Raw genomic sequence first — 20825 nt, 5'->3', positions numbered from 1 at the left:
TGAGTGTCAACTTGCAGACACTTCCTCTTACCACCCTCTGGACCATGACCCCACCACTGAACATCAAGCCATTGTTTCCAGGACTGTCACTGACCTCATCTCCTCTGGAGATCTTCCCTCCGCAGCTTCCAACCTCATAGTCTCCCTACCTCATACGGCCCGCTTCTACCTCCAATCCAAAATCCACAAACAGGACTGTCCAGCAGACCGATCGTGTCAGCCTGTTCCTGCCCCACAGAACTCATTTCTTGCTATCTTGACTCCATTCTCTCTCCCCTTGTCCAGTCTCTTCCCACCTACATCCTAGATTACTCTGTCACCCTACATCATATCAACAATTTCCACTTCCCAGGCCCCAACCGCCTCCTCTTCACCATGGACGTCCGATCCCTCTACACCTCCATCCCCCACCAGGATGGTCTGAGGGCTCTCAGCTTCTTCCTCGAACAGAGGCTTCAACAATGCCCATCCACCACTAGTCTCTTCCGTCTGGCTGAACTTGTTCTCTCACTGAACAATTTCTCTTTAAACTCCTCTCATTTCCTCCAAATAAAAGGTGTGGCTATGGGTACCCGCATGGGCCCCAGCTATGCCTGTCTCTTTACGGGGTATGTGGAACATTCCTTGTTCCAGTCCTACTAAGGCTCCCTCCCACAATTCTTTCTCCGGTACATCGATGATTGCTTCGATGCCACTTCATGCTCTCATCTGGACCTGGAAAAATTTATTAACTTTGCTTCCAGTTTCCAACCGTCCATCATTTTCACGTGGTCCATCACTGATGCTTCCCTTCCCTTCTTTGACCTCTCTGTCTCAATTTCTGGTGATAGACTATCCACCAATATTCACTACAAGCCGACCAACTCCCACAGCTACCTCGACTACAGCTCCTTACACTGCAAGGACTCCATCCCATTCTCTCAGTTCCTTCACCTCCATCGCATCTGTTCTGATGATGCTACCTTCCAAAACAGATCCTCTGACATGTCCTCCTTCTTCCTTAACCGAAGGTTTCCACCCATGGTGGTTGACAGGGCCCTCAACCATGTCCGGCGCATCTCCCGCGCATCTGCCCTTACTCCTTCTCCTCCCTCCCAGAAACATGATAGGGTCCCCCTTGTCCTCACTCATCACACCGCCAGCCTCCACATTCAAAGGATCATCCTCCGCCATTTCCGCCAACTCCAGCATGATGCTACTACCAAACACATCTTCCCTTCACCACCCCCCCGGCAGCATTCCACAGGGATCATTCCCTCTGGGACACTTGGTCCACTCCTCCATCACCTCAACCCCCTCCCATGGCACCTTCCCATGCAACCGCAGAAGGTGTTACAGCTGCCTTTTTACATCCCCGCTCCTCGTCGGCCTAGGGCCCAAACACTCCTTTCAAGTGAAGCAGCATTTCACTTGCACTTCCCTCAATGTGGTCTACTGCATTCGCTGCTCCCAATGCGGTTTCCTCTACATTGGAGAGACCACACACAGACTGGATGACACCTTCAGTCTGTCCGCAAGCATGACCCAGACCTCCCTGTCACTTGCCATTTCAACACACCACCCTGCTCTCATGCCCACATGTCTGTCCTTGGCCTGCTGCAATGTTCTAGTGAAGCTCAACGCAAACTGGAGGAACAGCACCTCACCTCCCAACTAGGCACTCTACAGCCTTCCGGACTTAACATTGTGTTCAACAACTTCAGATCGTGAACTCTCTCCTCCATCCCCACCCCCTTTCTGATCCACCTTTTTCCAATAATTTATATATTTTTAAAATATATTTTTCTTTTCCCACCTATTTTTAAATCTATCATTTTATCTCCACCTTTTAGCCTATTTCGATCCCTTCCCCCCACCCCACCCCACCCCCACTAGGGCCATCTGCCACTTGTTTGCCTTGCTTTCTACACTTACTGTCACTTTTAGCAAATTCCTTAGATAATATCACTACCATCAACACCCCTTTGTCCTTTTGTCTATGACATCTTTAGCAATCTCTTCTTTGTCTCCACCTATCACTGGCCCTCTATCCAGCTCCATCTGTTCCAACCCACTCTACCAGCTTATATTTCACCATATTTCTATATTTCTTTAGTTCTGATGAAGAGTCATCCGGCCCTGAAACATTAACTGTGTTCGTCTCTGCAGATGCTGTCAGACCTGCTGAGTTTTTCCAGCTATTTTTGTTTTCATTTCACATTTCCAGCATCTGCAGTATTTTGCTTTTAAATAAAAGTTAGGATCCATCAAACTGTGTTCCACTCTGGGATCAGCCTTATCCAGTGGTAACCTCAGCTGGCGATCTTACTGGGGACTCTTGTGGGATTTGAAAAGCGGACAGTGGGTGATTGGACGTGGAATAATAATTGCTTAGAATTATCATTATAAAGTGGGATTGGAAATCCTTGAACATTGGTGGGATCTGTGAATCCTTATAAAACAAGTAAAGACATACTGAACACAGGAATTGGAGTTGCTGTGCGGTATTATACAGGTTGGAACTTGAAATGGCTTTGGAAGTTGCTAAACCTTTTTTACAGATGGAAAATCTAACTCTGACTGGTTTACAGAAATTAACCAAGAGTAAGCTAATGGAATTGACAGATAAATTGGAGTTCGAATTACCCGAAGAGGTGAGAAAAACAGACATGATTGAAATAATAGCACAGCATTTAAAACTGGAAGAGATAACAGAGAGACTACATTCTCCATGGGGTGAGTCAATTGAGTTAGCTAAGATCCAGTTGCGATTGAAGCAACTTGAACATGAAAAGGAATTGAAAAAACTTGAATTGGAGGCAAAAGAAAAAGAAAAGGAAAGAGAGGGCATTTCAAAGGGAGCAAGCAGAAAGGCAGGAGAAGCAAAGGAAGCTGGAACTGGTACTTCAGCCAAGGGAAAAAGAACAAGAAAATGAATACCAGTTTAGAGGGCTGGAAGTTAAAAAAGAGATCTCAGATGCAGAGGAAAGTTCTGATGATGAAAAAAACCTTCAACCTAAAACCTAGTGGTGGCATGTTTAAGTTTGTGCAAGCTCTGCCAAAGTTAGAGGAAAGGGATGTAGAGGCATTCTTTATCTCATTTGAAAAGGTAGCTAGGCAAATGAAGTGGCCAAAAGAAACCAGGACATAACTTTTACAGAGTAGGTTGGTAGGTAGGTAGACCTTACAAAGTTTATGCATTGCTGTCAGAAGAGTCAGGATGGTGAGTGGCTTGGAGGGAAACTTGCAGGTGGTGGTGTTCCCATTTGTCTGCTGCCCTTGTCTTTTTAGGTGGTAGCAATCGTGGGTTTGGAAGGTTCTGCCGAAGGAGCCTTGGTGAGTTTCTGCAGTGCATCTTGAGGTGATATACACACTGTCAGTGTTTGTTGGTGGTGGAGGGAGTGAATGTTTGTGGAAGGGGTACCAAGCAAGCAGGCTGCTTTGTCCTGGATGGTGTCAAGCTTCTTGAGTGTTGCTGGAGCTGCACTCATCCAAGCAAGTGGACAGTATTCCATCACACTCCTGACTTGTGTCCTGTAGATGGTGGACAGGATTTGGGGAGTCACGAGGTGAGTTACTCGCCGCAGAATTCCTAGCCTCTGATGTGCTCTTGTAACCGCTAATACCTCCTCCCCCTCAATGCTAATTTGTTCAAGTATATCACAGTCCCCCTCCCTGATTTCTATACCTACATCATCCTTCTCTATGGTGAACACAGATGCAATGTACTCATTTAAAACCTCACCTATGTCTTCTGGCTCCTCACACAGATTGCCACTTTGGTCCCTAATGGGCTCTACTCTTTCCCTGGTTATCCTCTTGCCCCTAATATGCTTATAAAATGCTTCTGGATTTTCCTTTATTTTACCCACCAGTACTTTCTCAGACCCCCTCTTCGCTTTCCTAATTTATTTTTTCAAGTAACCTCCTGCACTTTCTGTACCCTAGGGATTCCACTGTTTTGAGCCTTCGTTAGCTACCTTAAGCTTCCCTTTTTACCCTTATCCAATCCTGTACATTCCTCGACATCCAAAGTTCTCTGGACTTGTTGGTTTGTGGGTCCCAACCTTCACCTTTATGGGAACATGTTGGCCCTGAACTCTCACCATTTCCTTTTTGAATGACTGCTCTGATGTAGATTTTCCTGCAAGTGGCTGCTCCCAGTCCACTTTGGCCAGGTCCTGTCTTATCATATTAAAATTGGCTTTTCCCCAGTTCAGAACCTTTATTTCTTGTTTTTCTTTGTCCTTTTCTATAACTACGTTAAATCTTACTGAGCTACGGTCATTGTCACCAAAATGCTCCCCCACTGACACTTCTACCACTTGCACTGCTTTGTTTCCTAAAATTAGGCTCAGCACCCTATCTTGCAGGACTTTCTACGTAATGGTTTAAAAAGCTCTCCTGGATACATTTGAAGAATTCTGCCTCTCTAAGCTTTTCACACTTTGTCTATCCCAGTTAATGTTGGGGAAGTTGAAATCACCCACTATTATTACCCTATTAATTTTACACTTCTCTGAGATTTGCCTATATATCTGTCCTTTTTTCTTTCCCTGACTGTTTGGGGGCCTGTACACGCCCAACAATGTGATTGCCCCCTTTTTGCTTTTAAGTTCTACCCATATGGCCTCATTTGAGGAGTCTTCTAAGATTAAAGTACAGATCCTCAAAGGTTATAGTCTCCGGATTACTACCCGAGCTACGTGCAAATTGGCATAGGGACGCGAGAATAAGGGAAGTAAACACGTGGCTAAAGGAGTGGTGCGGGAAAGAGGGGTTCCATTTTGTGGGGACTGGCATCAATATTGGAACAGGAGGGATCTGTACCATTGGGACGGTCTCCACCTGAACCAATCTGGGACCAATGTTCTAGTGAAAAGGGTAAATAGCGTAGTCTACAAGACATTAAACTAGAAATTGGGGAGAAGGGAAGGGTAAAACTCCAAAAAGTATGACTAATGGGAAACAAAGCAACAGGTTAGCATGTGGGAGGATGGATTCAACTTCATGGAAAATTATGAAAAAACTGAAAAGAAAGGAGATTCCAGGAGAGGCTATTAAAGTTTCCAGAACACAAAATAGGACCAAGTGTTTGGAAAGGGCTAGGAATCTAACTTCAAGCACATCAGATAAAGGGACGACAATGAGAAAGGGGACGGGAAATACAGGACTGAAGGTGTATCTGAATGCACGCAGTATACGAAATAAGGTAAATGAGCTTGTGACGCAGATTGAAATTGGCAGGTATGATGTGGTGGGCATCACGGAGACATGGCTGCAAGGGGATCAGGACTGGGAGCTAAATATCCAAGGATATAAATCCTATTGAAAAAATAGGCAGGTTGGCAGAGGGGGTGGGGTTGCTTCGTTAGTAAGAAGTGAAATTAAATCAATGGCAAGAAATGACATAGGGTCAGATAATGTAGAACCTGTGTGGGTAGAGTTGAGGAACCCCAAGTTAAAAAAACCATAATGGGAGTTACGTACAGGATGTACGAACAGTAGTCAGGATGTGGGGCACAAGATACACCAGGAGATGGAAAAGGCATATAAGAAAGGCAAGGTTACAGTGATCATGGGGGATTTCAATATGGAGGTAGACTAGGAAAATTAGGTTGGTAGTGGATCTCAAGAAAAGGAGTTTGTGGAATGTTTATGAGATGGCTTTTTGGAGCAGCTTGTGGTGGAGCCCACTAGGGAACAGGCAATTCTAGATTTAGTGATGTGTAATGAGGCAGATTTGATAAGGGAGCTTAAGGTGAAGGAACCCTTAGGAGGAAGTGATCATAATATACCCTGCAATTTGAGAGGAAAAAGCTGGAATCAGAGGTAACGGTATTACAGTTGAATAAAGGCAACTACAGCGGCATGAGGGAGGAGCTGGCCAGAATTAACTGGGAGATGAGCCTAGCAGGAAAGACAGTGGAACAGCAATGGCAGGAATTTCTGGGAGTAATTTGGGAGACACAGCAAAAATTCATCCCTAGGAAGAAGAAGCATACTAAAGGGAGGATGAGGCAACCATGACTGACAAGAGAAGTCAGGGACAGCATAAAAGCTAACGAGAAAGCATACAATGTGGCGAAGAGCAGTGGGAAACCAGGGGATTGGGAAGCCTACAAAAACCAACAGAGGACATCTAAAAAAGAAATGAGGGAGAAGATTAAATATGAGGGTAGACTAGCCAGTAATATAAAATAAAATTGCAAGAGTTTTTTTAGATATATAAAGGGTAAAAGAGAGGCAAAAGTGGACATTGGGCTGCTGGAAAATGATGCTGGAGAAGTAGTAGTGGGGAACAAAGAAATGGCGGAGGAACTGAATAGATACTTTGCGTCAGTCTTCATGGTGGAAGACATGAGTAACATCCCCAAAGTTCAAGAGAGTTGGGGGCAGAGGTGAGTATGGTGGCCGTTACCAAGGAGAAGGTTTTAGGAAAACTGAAAGGTCTGAAGGTGGATAATTCACCTGGACCAGATGGATTAGTCCCCAGAGTTCTGAAGGAGATAGCTAAAGAGATGCTGGAAGCGTTAGTGGTGATCTTTCAGGAATCACTCAAATCAGGGAGGGTCCCAGAGGACTGGAAACTCGCTAATGTAACCCTCTGTTTAAGAAGAGAGTAAGGCAAAAGACAGGGAATTACAGGCCGATTAGCCTGACCTTGGTCATTGGTAAGATTTTAGAGTCCATTATTAAGAATGAGATTTCAGAATACTTGGAAGTGCGTGGTAAAATAAGTCAGCATGGTTTCATCAAGGGGAGATGACAAATCTGTTAGAATTCTTTGAGGAGGTACCGAGCAGGTTAGACAAAGGAGAGCCAATGGATGTTATCTACTTGGACTTCCAGAAGGCCTTTGACAAGGTGCCGCACAGGAGGCTGCTCAGTAAGATAAGAGCCCATGGTGTTAGGGGCAAGTTACTAGCCTGGATAGAAGATTGGCTGTCTGGCAGGAGGCAGAGAGTGGGGATAAGTGAGTCCTTCTCAGGATGGCGGCCGATGACTAGAGGAGTTCCGCAGGGGTCAGTGTTGGGATCACAACTTTTCACTTTATACATTAATGATCTAAATGAAGGAACTGAGGGCATCCTGGCTAAGTTTGCAGATGATACAAAGATAGGTGGAGGGACAGGTAATATTGAGGAGGCGGGGAGGCTGCAGAAGGATTTGGACAGGTTAGGAGAATGGGCAAAGAAGTGGCAGATGGAATACAACGTGGGGAAGTGTGAGGTCATGCACTTTGGTAGGAAGAATAGAGGCATAGACTATTTTCTAAATGGGGAGAGAATTCAGAAATCTGGAGTACAAGGGGACTTGGGAGTCCTAGTCCAGGACTCTTTTAAGGTTAACTTGCAGGTTGAGTCGGTAGTTAGGAAGGCAAATGCAATTTTGGCATTTATTTCAAGAGAACTAGAATATAAAAGCAGGGATGTGCTGCTGAGGCTTTATAAGGCTTTGGTTAGACCACATTTAGAATATTGTGAGCAAGTCTGGGCCCCATATCTCAGGAAGGATGTTCTGGCCCTGGAGAGGGTCCAGAGGAGGTTCACGAGAACGATCCCAGGAATGAAAGACTTAACATATGAGGAATGTTTGAGAACTCTGGGTCTATACTCGATGGAGTTTAGAAGGATGAGGGGGGATCTGATTGGAACTTACAGAATACTGAAAGGCCTGGATAGAGGGAAGATGTTTCCATTAGTAGAAGAGACTAGGACCTGAGGGCACAGTCTCAGAGTAAAGGGAAGACCTTTTAGAACTGAGATGAGGAGAAATTTCTTTAGCCAGAGAGTGGTGAATCTGTGGAATTCATTGCCAGAGAAGGCTGTGGAGGCCAGGTCATTAAGTGTATTTAAGACCGAGATAGAAAGGTTCTTGATTGGTAAGGGGATCAAAGGTTATGGGGAGAAGGTGGGAGAATGGGTTGAGAAACTTATCAGCCATGATTGAATGGCGGAGCAGACTCGATGGGCCGAATGGCCTTATTTCTGCTCCTATGTCTTATGGTCTTATGGTCTTATACCGTCCCCCCTTATTGCAGTAATTGACTCCTTGATCAATATTGCGACCTCACCTCCTCTTTTACACTACCACTCCCCCATTTCACTTGAACGTTCGGAATATTGAGCTGTCAGTCCTGCCCCTTCCTCAACCATGTCTCCGTGATAGCAATGATATCATATCCCCATGTGTTAATCAACACTCTCAACTCATCTGCCTTACCCCCAAGACTCCTGGCATTAAAATAAATGCCATCCAGCCTTGCCATGCTCTCTTGTGTCTTAATTTGACTACATATCCTCTGCCTTCCAGACTGACTTGGTTTTCCTTCTGAACTTGTCTATAATTCATCTCCTACTATACCTCCACTCCATATCCCCACCCTGCCAAATTAGTTTAAACCCCCACCAACAGCACCAGCAAACCCCCTCGAAAGGATAAAGGTCCCACTCCAGTTCAGGTGTAACCTGTCAGACATGTACAGGTCCCACCTTCCCCAGAAATGGACCTAGTGATCCAAGAATCTAAAGCCCTCCCTCCTGCACCAACTCTTCAGCCAAGCATTCATGTGCTATATCTGCCTAATCCAATTCTCACTAGCATGTGGCACCGGGAGTAATCCAGAGATTACAACCTTTGAGATCCTGCTCTCTACCTAGCTCTCTAAATTCTTGTTGCAAGACATAGGAGCAGAAATTAGGCCATTTGGCCCATCGAGTCTGCTCTGCCATTCAATCATGGCTGATAAGTTTCTCAACCTCATTCTCCCGCCTTCTCCCCATAACCTTTGATCCCCTTACCAATCAAGAACCTATCTATCTCGGTCTTAAATACACTCAACCTCTCCACTCTTTCTACAATCTGATGAGTATAGCACACAATATGGTCCACAGCAGGTGGAGGCAGGGACGTTCGAGATCACCGGCACTTGGAGGACTGCTGGAGGCTATGATTCAGCTGAGTCCAAGTCAGATGATGAGCCTCTGGACTCAGTTGCTGGAGCTGCAAAGACAAGCATGGGAATGTCAGGAAGGGATGTCAGCTGCATTCCTCAGATGCACATCCGCCTTCAGCCTGAGGTGATCATGTCATCATGCCAATGCACCGAGATCAACACTGGCAGCTGCTATGGAGACCTTGGTCCAGGACATCGGTCCTGCACTGCTGCTGAAGCTCATTTCATTGGTGTAGGCATCCATCAGAATCAATGTGGAAAGGGTGCGGGGCACCTTGATCTCACTCCAGCTGCCCCTTCCCCTCGAGGAATTAGTCAGGGGCCTTCGGACAGTCATTCAGAGGACCAGCAGCTGGACATCCTGGAGCAATCCACCTACGTGACTTGGGATTGTCCGGCTGATCCCAATCCCCTCTTCCTCTGCCTCTATCACCTCCAGCTCCACAGGCCAAGGAGGGTGCACCTGCCCTAGAGCAGGAGACACAAAGCAGGCCTGGGGCCTCCAGGTCTTGGTCCTCCAGAGGATGCTTGCTGAAGTTATCACAGGCAACAGGACGTAGCAGTCAGCAGACTGCCTCCATCTCTGTTGAGGATGTTGAGGATGCACCCAAACATAGCAGTAGGATTATGGAATCAAGAAAATAAAAGGAGCACAACGGTGGCATGGGTGTTCACAACATGTATATAAGGTTCACAAAAGTAAATAGAATCACACCCATTCCTCATCTTGTGTGTCTCCTTGTTATGATGAGTTGTGTTGCACTCAGGTAACACATTATGGTCCCTCCCCCGCCACTTGTCGCAGATGTCACTATCATGGGCCTCTCATCAAAGTAATGTGCTCCCATATCACCACAGTGTGTGCTCCTTTTGCAAATAATTCTTTACATCAATGATGCTCGACCTTAATGTTAAGTTTGCTTGTGGAACGAACCTTGATCCAAAGCTTTGCAGGGTCATGTCATGTTTATTCTTGGCTTGTAAGATTGAGGCAGAGGTGTTCTCCTATCTTGCCTGCATTCTTGAAAGGTGAAGGTGTAGGGTACAAAGATAGATGTGTTAATGCATGGAGAAGGGTCATATATCATGCTACGTCATTTGCTCTCTGTCTCCTGACAGCATTTTCATGCTATGAGCTCATATTCAGAGCACGTGTGTGCTGCTGTCAGTTAACCATGTTTTCAACTTTCCGAGTGTACATCTGCTAAGCTCACCAATAAGTGGGAGCACCTTGCCACCTCCAGGCTCCATCTTCCTGATGGTCTCCTCTCTGCAATATCAATGAGAAAGAGAGGACGTCAGCATTAGTCTCCAAGGATTCTTTTTCTGTCAATGAAGTTGATTGTGGGCTCAAGGTCTTTGTTCCCGTGTCGCGACTACTTGCCCCTGAAATGATGGCCAGTGTGGCGTGTATATCAAGTCCCCCCGCCCTCATAGCTGGATGCCATGACACTGCCTTGGCCAGGCGCTTGGATGTACCGCTTTCAGCCCAGGTGCTGGGCGCCTCATTCATCTTTTTGCACTCTAATACTACATTCTTGGGAATAAACATGAGGGTAAATGTTCATTCAGGAAATGAGATCATCTGAGGAGGGCCTGAGGCTTCTCTTCAGTGAGCCGTCCAGCACCAACTTTCTAACAGGCTTCTGGAGCTTGTCCATTAGCCCAATTGCTCTGGAGTTTGTTATTACTCTGGGGAATTTCCACGCTGCAGACAAAGGGTTAAAGCAAGGAGATTGATTAGTGCCACCTTGCGGGATTAGTCTCGCATGAATGGTCAAATGATGCTTCACTTGCCTGATTCCCCACACTGTCATTGAAAGGTTCCTAACATGTCTCAGCTGTGCCTCTCTCCTCATCTGGAGAGGCACAGTTCAGTTGTGTGCCAATGTAAATAACGTAAATAAACTAAACGTCCCAGTTCTTCTGGTATTGTGCTTGTCCGAACCACTGTGCCTGGAATATTATCATCTCTCATGATCATCCAACCATAAGCTGCTTTCCCCTAGGCTTACCTGTAAACCGATGGGGATGATATAGGAAAATAATAGGATGAACGGGATTGGTAACAATACCAAGGGCCCACGAGTCCTTGTAAAGCTACCATAACCACCGAAAGCACAACTAGAGCTAAAAACAATGCCTTCGTCAGTCGATTTAGCTCCAGGTCCAGCAAGCCGACTTTATTTTTGGGATTGGAAGTATTCATTACACTGCGAGTTTCTTTTCCAGTATAAACTACCGCACACGCGCCCCTCACCCTCACAAATGCATGTAGCTGCCCTCCATTCTACCTGCAGAGCTCTCACCAGCAGAGCTTCACCTCATTTTAATTTTGCACTGCACATCGCTATAGGTTGGAAGATGGTGGTGTAGAATTCTCACTGCCAGACCAGCTTGGACCTTCCCTGTGTGAGTATGGAAACCCCTCCCATACTCCAAATGTAGTAGTAGGATTAGGGAATCAAGAAAATAATAGGAGCACAATGGTGACACAGGTGTTCACAACATGTAAAAAATGATCACAAATGCAGTTATCATGCCAGGAGGAGCTTTACAGATCTCCCTATCCACCCTGAATTCCTTGATCCCATTGTGTTTCTGGTGCATGTATGTTTGTTAACCCCCCGAACATTTTGAAGTGGATGTTCCAATGGACTACATGGACTTCATCCATCCTCATCTTGAGGCCACTACACTGTTCAACTTTCCCCCAACATCCACACCCTCCCTCAAGTCTTCTGGCTGAGGGCAACCTTCCAGTACAGGTCTAGCCCTGCAGCCCCTTTTTTTTATTCACAGGATGTGGGCATAACTGGCTAGGCCAGCATTTATTACCCATCCCTAATTGCCCTTGTTCAGAGGGCAGTTAAAAGTCAACCACATTGCTGTGGGTCTGAAGTTCAGGCCAGGTAAGGACAGCAGATTTCCTTCCCTAAAAGGGCACATTAGTGAACCAGGTGGGTTTTTACAACAATCATTTCATACTCGACTTTTATTTCCAGATTTTTAAATTGAATTCAAATTCCACCATCTGCCGAGGCAGGATTTGAACCAGGGTCCCCACAAAATTACCCTGAATCTCTGGATTTTTAGTCCAGTAACAATACCACTACACCATCACCTTCTCATGCCAGTTTCTCCCCCTTCCCCAGTGCAGTCCTAACATTGCAGCTATTTAAAGCCTTACTGCTGGTCTGGTAGGTAGAGACTAGCCTGTGACACACCCCTGAAAGTAATGTGATGCTGCCTGTAAAACCTGGTGCTGATTCCTGCAAGCGCTGCATGATGCAAGGTAGGCAAACAGGCCTTGAAGTGACGAGCAAAGTGCAGGAGACCAGGTGCATATCACTTACATCCTGTTGTGAAACACGCTGTTCTAATGGCATGCCAACATGCCTGCATGATCCAGTGTCCGGGGGGGGGGGGGGGGGGGGGGGGGTGTGATTCCAGCAAGCAGGGCTTATGAGATGCAGGTATAGTAGAATGACGTTCCTGACTGCCGTGGCGGGAAACACGGCCCATCATTGACAGGTGGAGCAGACGATCACAAACTGATGTCAAACCGATTTTCGACGCTTTCGCAATATTTTCTGTACCCACCCACCGTGATGCCCATCGCAAATGAGGGTGGAAAATCCCGGCCAAAGCGAAGATGAGTCTTAGTGAGTTCCATGCTGGTCATGGTGATAAACCACCAAGGTGATAAGGAGAAGTATGTGTTAGCGGTGCTGTAAGAGGCTAGGTACATTCACATATCTAGTCAAGGTTGGAGGGAGATTCAATCAGTGTCATATGGATCATTTTCTTGAAATGGAAATCTGGAAAAATCTGGATAACTCTTCTACAGTCCAAATTCCTCCTACAGTCCAAACTGAACTCAGAAAAAAAAGTGGAAGTCCCAAAACAACTGAAAGTTTGCTGGTATCACAGAATCCACCAGTCGAGTAAAAGGAGTCCCAACTATTAAGTGGAGGGTGGTAGTCAAAGTCAAAGCTCGGGGTTGACACAGTCAGAGATGGTGACAGAGCAGCATCAAGCTAATGAAAATGGAAGAAAATTGTCAGATAGAAAGAGAAAGATGCCAGAGAGGTTAATTGAAGGTATGTAGGAAGAAAAAAAAGTTGTTCATTTCATTATTTCATTACTTCCAATCAAATAATAATATTTTTGTTAAACACGTACTGGTGTTAAATAAAAACATTTTTAACATGTAAATCTGTGTTGCATCATCCTATAAATCTATGATTCTACAATGTAGACAAGTGAATTTTAGCACTGAGTGTGAAGTGCACTAACATAGACTGGGGCAACACTAAAAGGTTTGTTGGGAACAAAGAATAAAAGCCACTCTAGGCTCTTCAGTCTAAAATAGAAACATGTAAAAAGAGAACATTGTGATATGTATACAATACTGTATACCCAAGAGCATGACAGAGTGGATGTAGATAACATGTTTCCCCTGGCTGCTGAGTCAAACAAGGGGACATAATTTCAGGATAACGGGCAGGCCATTTAAGACTGAGATGAGAGGAATTTCTTCACTAAGAGGGTGGTGAATCTTTGGAATTTTTGGAATTCCCAGAGGGCTGTGGAAGCTCAATCATTGAGCATGTTCAAGGCAGAAATCTCTGGAAAATATTAGATGTAAACAGATATGATATAGTCGGGATTACAGAGACATGGCTGCAGGGTGACCAGGGATGGGAACTGAACATCCAGGGGTATTCAGTATTTAGGAAGGACAGACAAACAGGAAAAGGCAGTGCAATTGCATTGCTAGTTAAAGAGGAAATTAATGCAATAGTGAGAAAAGATATTAGCTCCGACGATGTGGAATCTGAGGAACACTAAGGGGCAAAAAATGTTAGTGGGGGTTGTATATAGACCCCCAAACTGTAGTGGTGATGTTGGGAATGGCATTAAACAGAAAATTAGAGACGCATGTAATAAAGGAACATAAGTAATTATTGGTGACTTTAATATGCATAAAGATTGGGCAAATCAAGTTAGTAACAATACTGTAGAGGAGGAATTCCTGGAATGTATACGGGATGTTTTTCTGGACCAATGTATTGAGGAACCAACGCAAGAACAGGCCATCCTCGACTGGGTATTGTGTAATGAGAAAGGAATAATTGGCAATCTAGTTGTGCAAGGCCCCTTGGGGATAAGCGACCATAACATGATAGAATTCTTCATCAAGATGGACAGTGACGTAGTTGATTCTGAAACTAGGGTCCTGAATCTTAAAAAGGAAACTACGATGGTATGAGGCACAAGTTGGCTATGATGGATTGGGAAACGTTCCTTAAAGGGATGACAGTGTATAGGCAATGGCAAACATTCAAAGAGCGCATGGGTGAACTGCAACAATTGTTTATTCCTGTCTGGAACAATAGTAAAACAGGAAAGGTGGCCAAACCATGGCTTACAAGGGCAATTAGATGCAAGGAAGAGGCATACAAATTGGCCAGAAAAAACAACAGACCTGAGGATTGGGAGCAGTTTAGAATTCAGCAAAGGAGGACCAAAGGATTTATTAAGAAAGGGAAAAGAGAGTACGAGAGTAAGCTTGCAGGGAACATAAAAACTGACTGTAAAAGTTTTTATAGGTATGTGAAGAGAAAAAGATTGGTGAAGCCAAATGTAGGTCCCTTACAGTCAGAAACAGGGGAATTAATAATGGGGAACAAAGAAATGGCTGACCAACTAAATACATGGTTCTGTCTTCACAAAGAAGGATATTAATAACATAGCAGAAATGTTGGGGAACACAGGGTTTAATGAGAGGAAGGAACTGAAAGAAATCAATATTAGTAGGGAAATGGTGTTGGGGAAATTGATGGGATTGAAGGCCAATAAATCCCCAGGGCCTGATAATCTACATCCCAGAGTACTTAAGGAAATGGTCCTAGAAATAGTGGATGCATCAGTGGTCATATTCCGAGATTCTAGACTCTGTAACAATCCTTTAGATTGGAGGATAGCTAATGTAACCCCACTATTTAAAAAGGGAGGCAGAGAGAAAACAGGGAATTATAGACCAGTCAGCCTGACATCGGTAGTGGGGAAAAGTCTAGAGTCCTTTATAAAAGATTTAATAGCTGAGCACGTGAAAAACAATGGCAGAATAGGACAGAGTCAGCATGGATTTATGAAAGGGAAATTGTGCCTGACATCTACTGGAATTTTTCGAGGATGTAACTAGTAGAGTTGATGAGGGGCAGCCAGTGGATGTGGTTTATTTGGACTTTCAGAAGGCTTTTGACAAAGTCCCACATAAGAGATTGGCATGTAAAATTAAAGTGCATGGGATTGGGGGTAGTGCATTGAGATGGATAGAAAACTGGTTGGCAGACAGGAAACAAAGAATAGGAATAAACAAGTCTTTTTCCAAATGGCAGGCAGCGGGGTACCGCAGGGATTGGTGCTGGGACCTCAGTTATTCATATTAATGATTTAGATGAGGGAATTAAATGTAATATCTCCAAATTTGCAGATGACACAAAGCTGGGTGGGAGGGTGAGCTGTGAGGAGGATGCAGAGATGCTTCAGTGTGATTTGGACAAGCTGAGTGAGTGGGCGAATGCATAATGCGGATAAATGTGAGGTTATCCATTTTGGTAGCAAAAACAGGAAGGCAGATGATTAACTGAATGGCTATAAATTAAATGAGCGAAATGTGCAACGGGACCTGGGTGTCCTTGTACACCAGTCGCTGAAGGTAAGCATGCAGGTGCAGCAGGCGTTAAAGAAGGCAAATGGTATGTTCACCTTCATAGAGACAGGATTTGAGTACAGGAACAGGGATGTCTTGCTGCAATTATACAGGGCCTTGGTGAGATCACACCTGGAATATTGTGTGCAGTTTTGGTCTCATCTTGCTATCGAGGGAGTGCAGCGAAGGTTTACCTGACTGATTCCTGGGATGGCAGGACTGACATATGAGGAGAGATTGAGTCGATTAGGATTATATTCGCTGGAGTTCAGAAGAATGAGGGGGGATCTCATAGAAACTTATAAAATTCTAACAGGACTAGACAGGGTAGATGCAGGAAGGATGTTCCTGATGATGGGGGAATCCAGAACTAGGGGTCACAATCTGAGAATATGGGGTAGACCATTTAGGACTGAGATGAGGAGAAATTTCTTTACCCAGAGAGTGGTGAGCCTGTGGAATTCGTTACCACAGAAAGTAGTTGAGACCAAAACATTGTATTTTTTCAGGAAGGAGTTAGATATAGCTCTTGGGGTGAAAGGGATCAAAGGGTATGGGGAGAAAGCGGGAGCAGGCTATTGAATTGGATACAAAAACAGAATTACCTGGAAAAACTAAGCAGGTCTGGCAGCATCGGCGGAGAAGAAAAGAGTCGACGTTTTGAGTCCTCATGACCCTTCGACAGTTCTGTCGAAGGGTCATGAAGACTCGAAACGTCGACTCTTTTCTTCTCCGCCGACGCTGCCAGACCTGCTGAGTTTTTCCAGGTAATTCTGTTTTTGTTTTGGATTTCCAGCATCCGCAGTTTTTTTGTTTTTATCTCTGTATTGAATTGGATGATTAGCCATGATCGTAATGAATGGCAGAGCAGGCTTGAAGGGCAAATGGCCTACTCCTGCTCCTAGTTTCTATGTTTCTAATGACATCAAGGGATTGGAGATAATGCCACTTTCCCGCACTGAGGTAAATGATCAATCATGATCTAATTGAATGACGGAGCAGGCTCAATGGGCTGAATGGTCTACTCCTGTTCCTATGTTCCTATATTGTTCTGAAATTATTTTGTCTGTAAATGAGGGCAGCAGGACAGGAGAACATGGGTTCAGAGATGTGAAGGACAAGTCTAGAATAGATTTACTTCTTTATACACAAGAAAATCAACTGCTCTATAAAGGCTGCCAGGGTGAATGGTGGAAGCCAGTACATTGGATTTACTGCAGAAGCAGCTGGCTGCTGTAATAGAGGGAGAGTAATGTTGAGGATATAATATAGGAGATAAGATCAAATAGGCCAGGCCTTTTGCGTCGGAATCAGTCTTAGTGTGATGCGATCAATTTGTATCTCACTCTCAAACTGCTGCTTTATTTTTTTTCAAGGGGCAAATGCTTTTTTCCAGCGTCCACAGCATCACCTGTGCCAAGTTTCAGAAAAAGATGATAACATCGAAATGGATATGGCAGTAAGCTCAGCTGATTACTATTTCTCTCATAGCCCGGAATCAGACAAGATAGCAATAGACTATGCTAAGGTGGAGCGCAAGAATAATGCAACGTACTATAATGAGGCTTGGCTCCGAGCCTATCATGAATGGCAGCAAAGAAAAATCGAGCTCAAGGTACCAGATGGTCTTCTGGAAGAGCATGTCATCGCAATTCTGTGCTACACCTTAGACCGACCACCCCTATACAGATATTTCAATAAAGCTATTAGAAACTATGGTACAAATGATGAAATATATTCAAAATGTTTCCACTACAAAAGTCTGCACTATCTTCTGTCAGTAGCTCTGCGTGTATTACAGAATAGTTCTTGGGGTCCTGATCCAGGAACTGAGGTCTACAGAGCAATGGATAGAAAGGTTGTGGTCAGCAAAGGAGCAAAGATCCGTTTTGGGCAGTTTGCTTCAACATCTCTGAACATTATGGAGTCAGTCTCGACATTTACAGATGAGGATACAACCAGTAACACACTGTTTAACATCACTACCTCCCATGGTGTTGCCATCCAAAACTTTTCCTTTTTTCGTAGGGAAGAGGAAGTGCTCATTCCACCTCATGAGGTGTTTAACGTTACCAAAGTAGTCAATTGGGAAGATGATTTAGGGTTAAAAGGTGTCAATATTGTCCTTTCTTCAACTGGTCAAAAACAAACTGAGGTAAAGCTACAGTCAGATGGCCCTGGACATCTTCGTGTGGTGAGGATGCTAGAACCAGTATCTCCATGGTGGTTCTCCATTTTAGCAATTTTGTTGATCCTGCTGTTCGCTGCTTGTGTCTTCTTTTTGAAGAAACAGAAATACATCTAAATTGCTGGTTGATCAGAAGCTGCAATATCTCAATGAAGAGAGATGATGCACTCACACAGCATGAGGATGCCACCCATGTTCCACTTAAGCAAAGCAAATTCAGCATCCATTGACTCATTTTCCAATTTTAACTCCTTTCATTGCAAAATGTCATGATAAATATCATTAAAAATTAACATAGGATGCAATCAATTTATTTGTGGCTTGAAGTAAAAATATATTGAATAAGTCAATAATTATTAAATGGGCTGACACACAAAGGTTAAAAAGGCCATCGACAACACAAACAGGGTGGAAATAGGGTGCAATCTTGTAATGTTCCTGGGAATGGGATTAAGACAGGCTGGGGAATTTGATTGAGTGGGAAGCCAAAAATCAGCTTCTTGTCACCAGGATGAACTTTTGCAATTAAATTCAAGGAAGTTGAAAGGCAAGCGTTGGGAAGCGCATTTGCATGTTCATTCAAAGATCAATTCACCAGATTTAAGTTCCATTCCCAATTAAGTTATCGCCGAGCATGCAATCCATGCCTCCAGATTTATGACTGCATATAAGTGGCATGCAGCAGGCGAGGCAGTCAACTTGCCAGAGTTGATGTGAATAGCTGCTGTTGTTTCCTCATCGGGGTGTGTTCTTCAACAGTGTGATGATAGGATGACGGCAATTTAAGGGGAATGGGGCAGGGAGGCAGGCCAAGCGTGGGAGTGGGGTAGGGTGTCCAGGGCAGGGATGGAGCCAGGGAGGGAAGACGAGGGTGCAGGGATGCGGGAGAGAGGGAAGGGCCTTGCATGATGGGTGTGCAAGTCCTGTGAATGGGTGGGTGTTGGGGGGAGAGTTTCTGGGCAGGGTTATTGGAAGACAGATAATCCTAAAGGGTGGGGTTGGTGCTGTCAATGGTGGGGTCCTGGGGGTGTTGAACTGATGGTACTGGGCAACAGATGGAACAGTCACATTGAGAGGGGTAGTGGGATGTGGTGGGGTGGCATGGTTGGATAGTTAATGGTTTCATGGAGCGGTCATGGAAAAGGACAAAACAGGTGGCTCGGATAACATGAGGGGTCTGGATCAGGGTGTGCATGGGGACAGTAACAGAGGAGGGTGATGGTTACAGGTTCAAAGCTAAATGGGGAGGTTAAAGGATAACATGAGGGAGAGGAATGGTTATATTAGGTGGGTAAAGGGTGATGGGGGCAAGTTGGTGAGTGACAGGGGGAGGGTAGAAGGTTCTGGAGTGTGCACCATTTTCTCAAGGCTCTTCTTCACCACACAGTTGTTACAGTTGTTCTGTACGTGTGAATCCTCAAAGTGGGAGGAGGATCTTTTCAGGTGAGTGGTGTTCAAGGTGAACACAACTGGGGCTGACTAAAGGCGCAACCTAATAATCCTGAGCCAGCTGCATGAGAACCATTCTTAGTTGTGTTCTGCTCTCTATGGGGAAGCCCACATGGCAGCAGGTTTGCTCCTGACTCATGGCTCTGCGCCGGAGGACAACACCAATTAATCAAGGTGGTGGGGGTGGGGGAGGGGGCAGGGGTGCAGTGGAGATGGAAGGACAGATGGAGGCAGGGGTTGGCTTGGCTCCTGGGAGCCTGGTTGGGGGTGGTGGGGTGGGGGGGGGGGGGCGGGGAATGAGAAAAATGTGCTAGTTTAAATGCGGAAAGATCCTGGGTACATGGTCATGGCTGATAATAGGGTTCGTGGTTTGTCTATGATGGCAAGGCAAGGGTCTCTCAAATGTGTCTTGAGGATGATAGAGGGAAGTCAAATAGTATTTAAGGGAAGATGCATGGACATGGCTTTCATTACCCCTGTCAATGCTGCAGTCCCCAGGCACATGGATGTATGAATGAGAGGAGCTCTCATCACCATGGGGGGGCGAGGAGAGGGCAGCAGTAGACTGAAGTTAGCTACAGGGCTTCCCATTGGCTAAAATGCTCAAGGCCGGAGGGACAGTTTCAAAGAATATGCTGACTAGATGGATCACTGTAATTTGTTCACAAATCACCTCAGGCATATAAGGTGCTGGTGCCAGGCAACTTTGCACTTTTATTAACTATGGGTCAGCTGAGGAAGAAGTGGCAGAGGTGTTGACTTCATCCCCGCTCCACCACAAGATTCTCTTACACAATCATATCTAATAAGCTGACCAGCACAAGACCGTGAGATCCCCGGAGTGGTAATCACTCTCACTTCTGCTCCCGCCTCCCAACTTATACGCCAGGCAGAAAGCTTCTGCAAATCCATGGGCAGCACAGACAGAGCTATGATAGCTATAGACAAAGCCATAGATAGCCCAGGCAAAGCTACAAACACCAATGCATATATTCACAAGATGGAGATAGAGGTAGAGCTTAAGCCAGAGCTACAGAAAACGCGAAGGATGGAGCTGTGAATACAGCAATAGATGGTGCTATCCAAGGAGATATAGATGGAACAATGGACAGCCACACATAGCTATAGACAGATTCACTGGCAGGCAAACAGAACTACACATAGTTATGAGAATGTAAGATAGCATTAAGTCTTTACAAAGACAAGTAGTAAAGATAGTGCTGTAAATAGAGTGATAGAGGTATCAAAGGAGCTGTAGATTGAGCCATGGACAGTACATTATGCCAGCCAGACAGAGCTAAACGCAGAACCATCAGCAGAGAACCATAAGACAAAAAACATTAATAGAACCATAGAGAGATTCAGACAGAGCTAAGCATATAATTATAGACACAGAGATGGACAGGGCAATGGACAGATTCATACGCATATCCACAGAGCAAAGGCTGACCGACCTATATATAAAATCATAGATAAATTGAAAACGCATGGGGATGAGAATACCAAGAATCACAGAGAGATCTGTAGCA

The 20825-nt window shown here is 45.0% G+C and overlaps 1 protein-coding gene across 1 annotated transcript; it reads left to right on the top strand.

The window, feature by feature from the left end:
* The first annotated feature begins 2507 nt into the window (after positions 1-2507).
* LOC121284721 (ecto-ADP-ribosyltransferase 5-like) lies at positions 2508-18179 on the top strand. Its single transcript, XM_041200273.1, has 3 exons — positions 2508-2633; positions 12807-12885; positions 17036-18179. The coding sequence occupies exons 1-3, from the start codon at positions 2508-2510 to the stop codon at positions 17962-17964; spliced, it is 1134 nt and encodes a 377-aa protein (XP_041056207.1). The 3' UTR covers positions 17965-18179.
* Positions 18180-20825: the final 2646 nt, after the last annotated feature.

The sequence above is a fragment of the Carcharodon carcharias genome, chromosome 12 (assembly GCF_017639515.1).
Source record: "Carcharodon carcharias isolate sCarCar2 chromosome 12, sCarCar2.pri, whole genome shotgun sequence".
NCBI lineage: Eukaryota > Metazoa > Chordata > Chondrichthyes > Lamniformes > Lamnidae > Carcharodon > Carcharodon carcharias.
This window is presented reverse-complemented; position numbering and strand designations above follow the sequence as displayed.

Coding starts and splice junctions, on each gene's coding strand:
- LOC121284721 (XM_041200273.1), top strand. CDS start 2,508: ATGGCTTTGGAAGTTGCTAAACCTTTTTTACAGATGGAAAATCTAACT. Junction 2,634..12,806: donor AGTTCGAATTACCCGAAGAG/GTGAGAAAAACA, acceptor TTCCTCCTACAG/TCCAAACTGAACTCAGAAAA. Junction 12,886..17,035: donor TCACAGAATCCACCAGTCGA/GTAAAAGGAGTC, acceptor TTTTTTTTCAAG/GGGCAAATGCTTTTTTCCAG.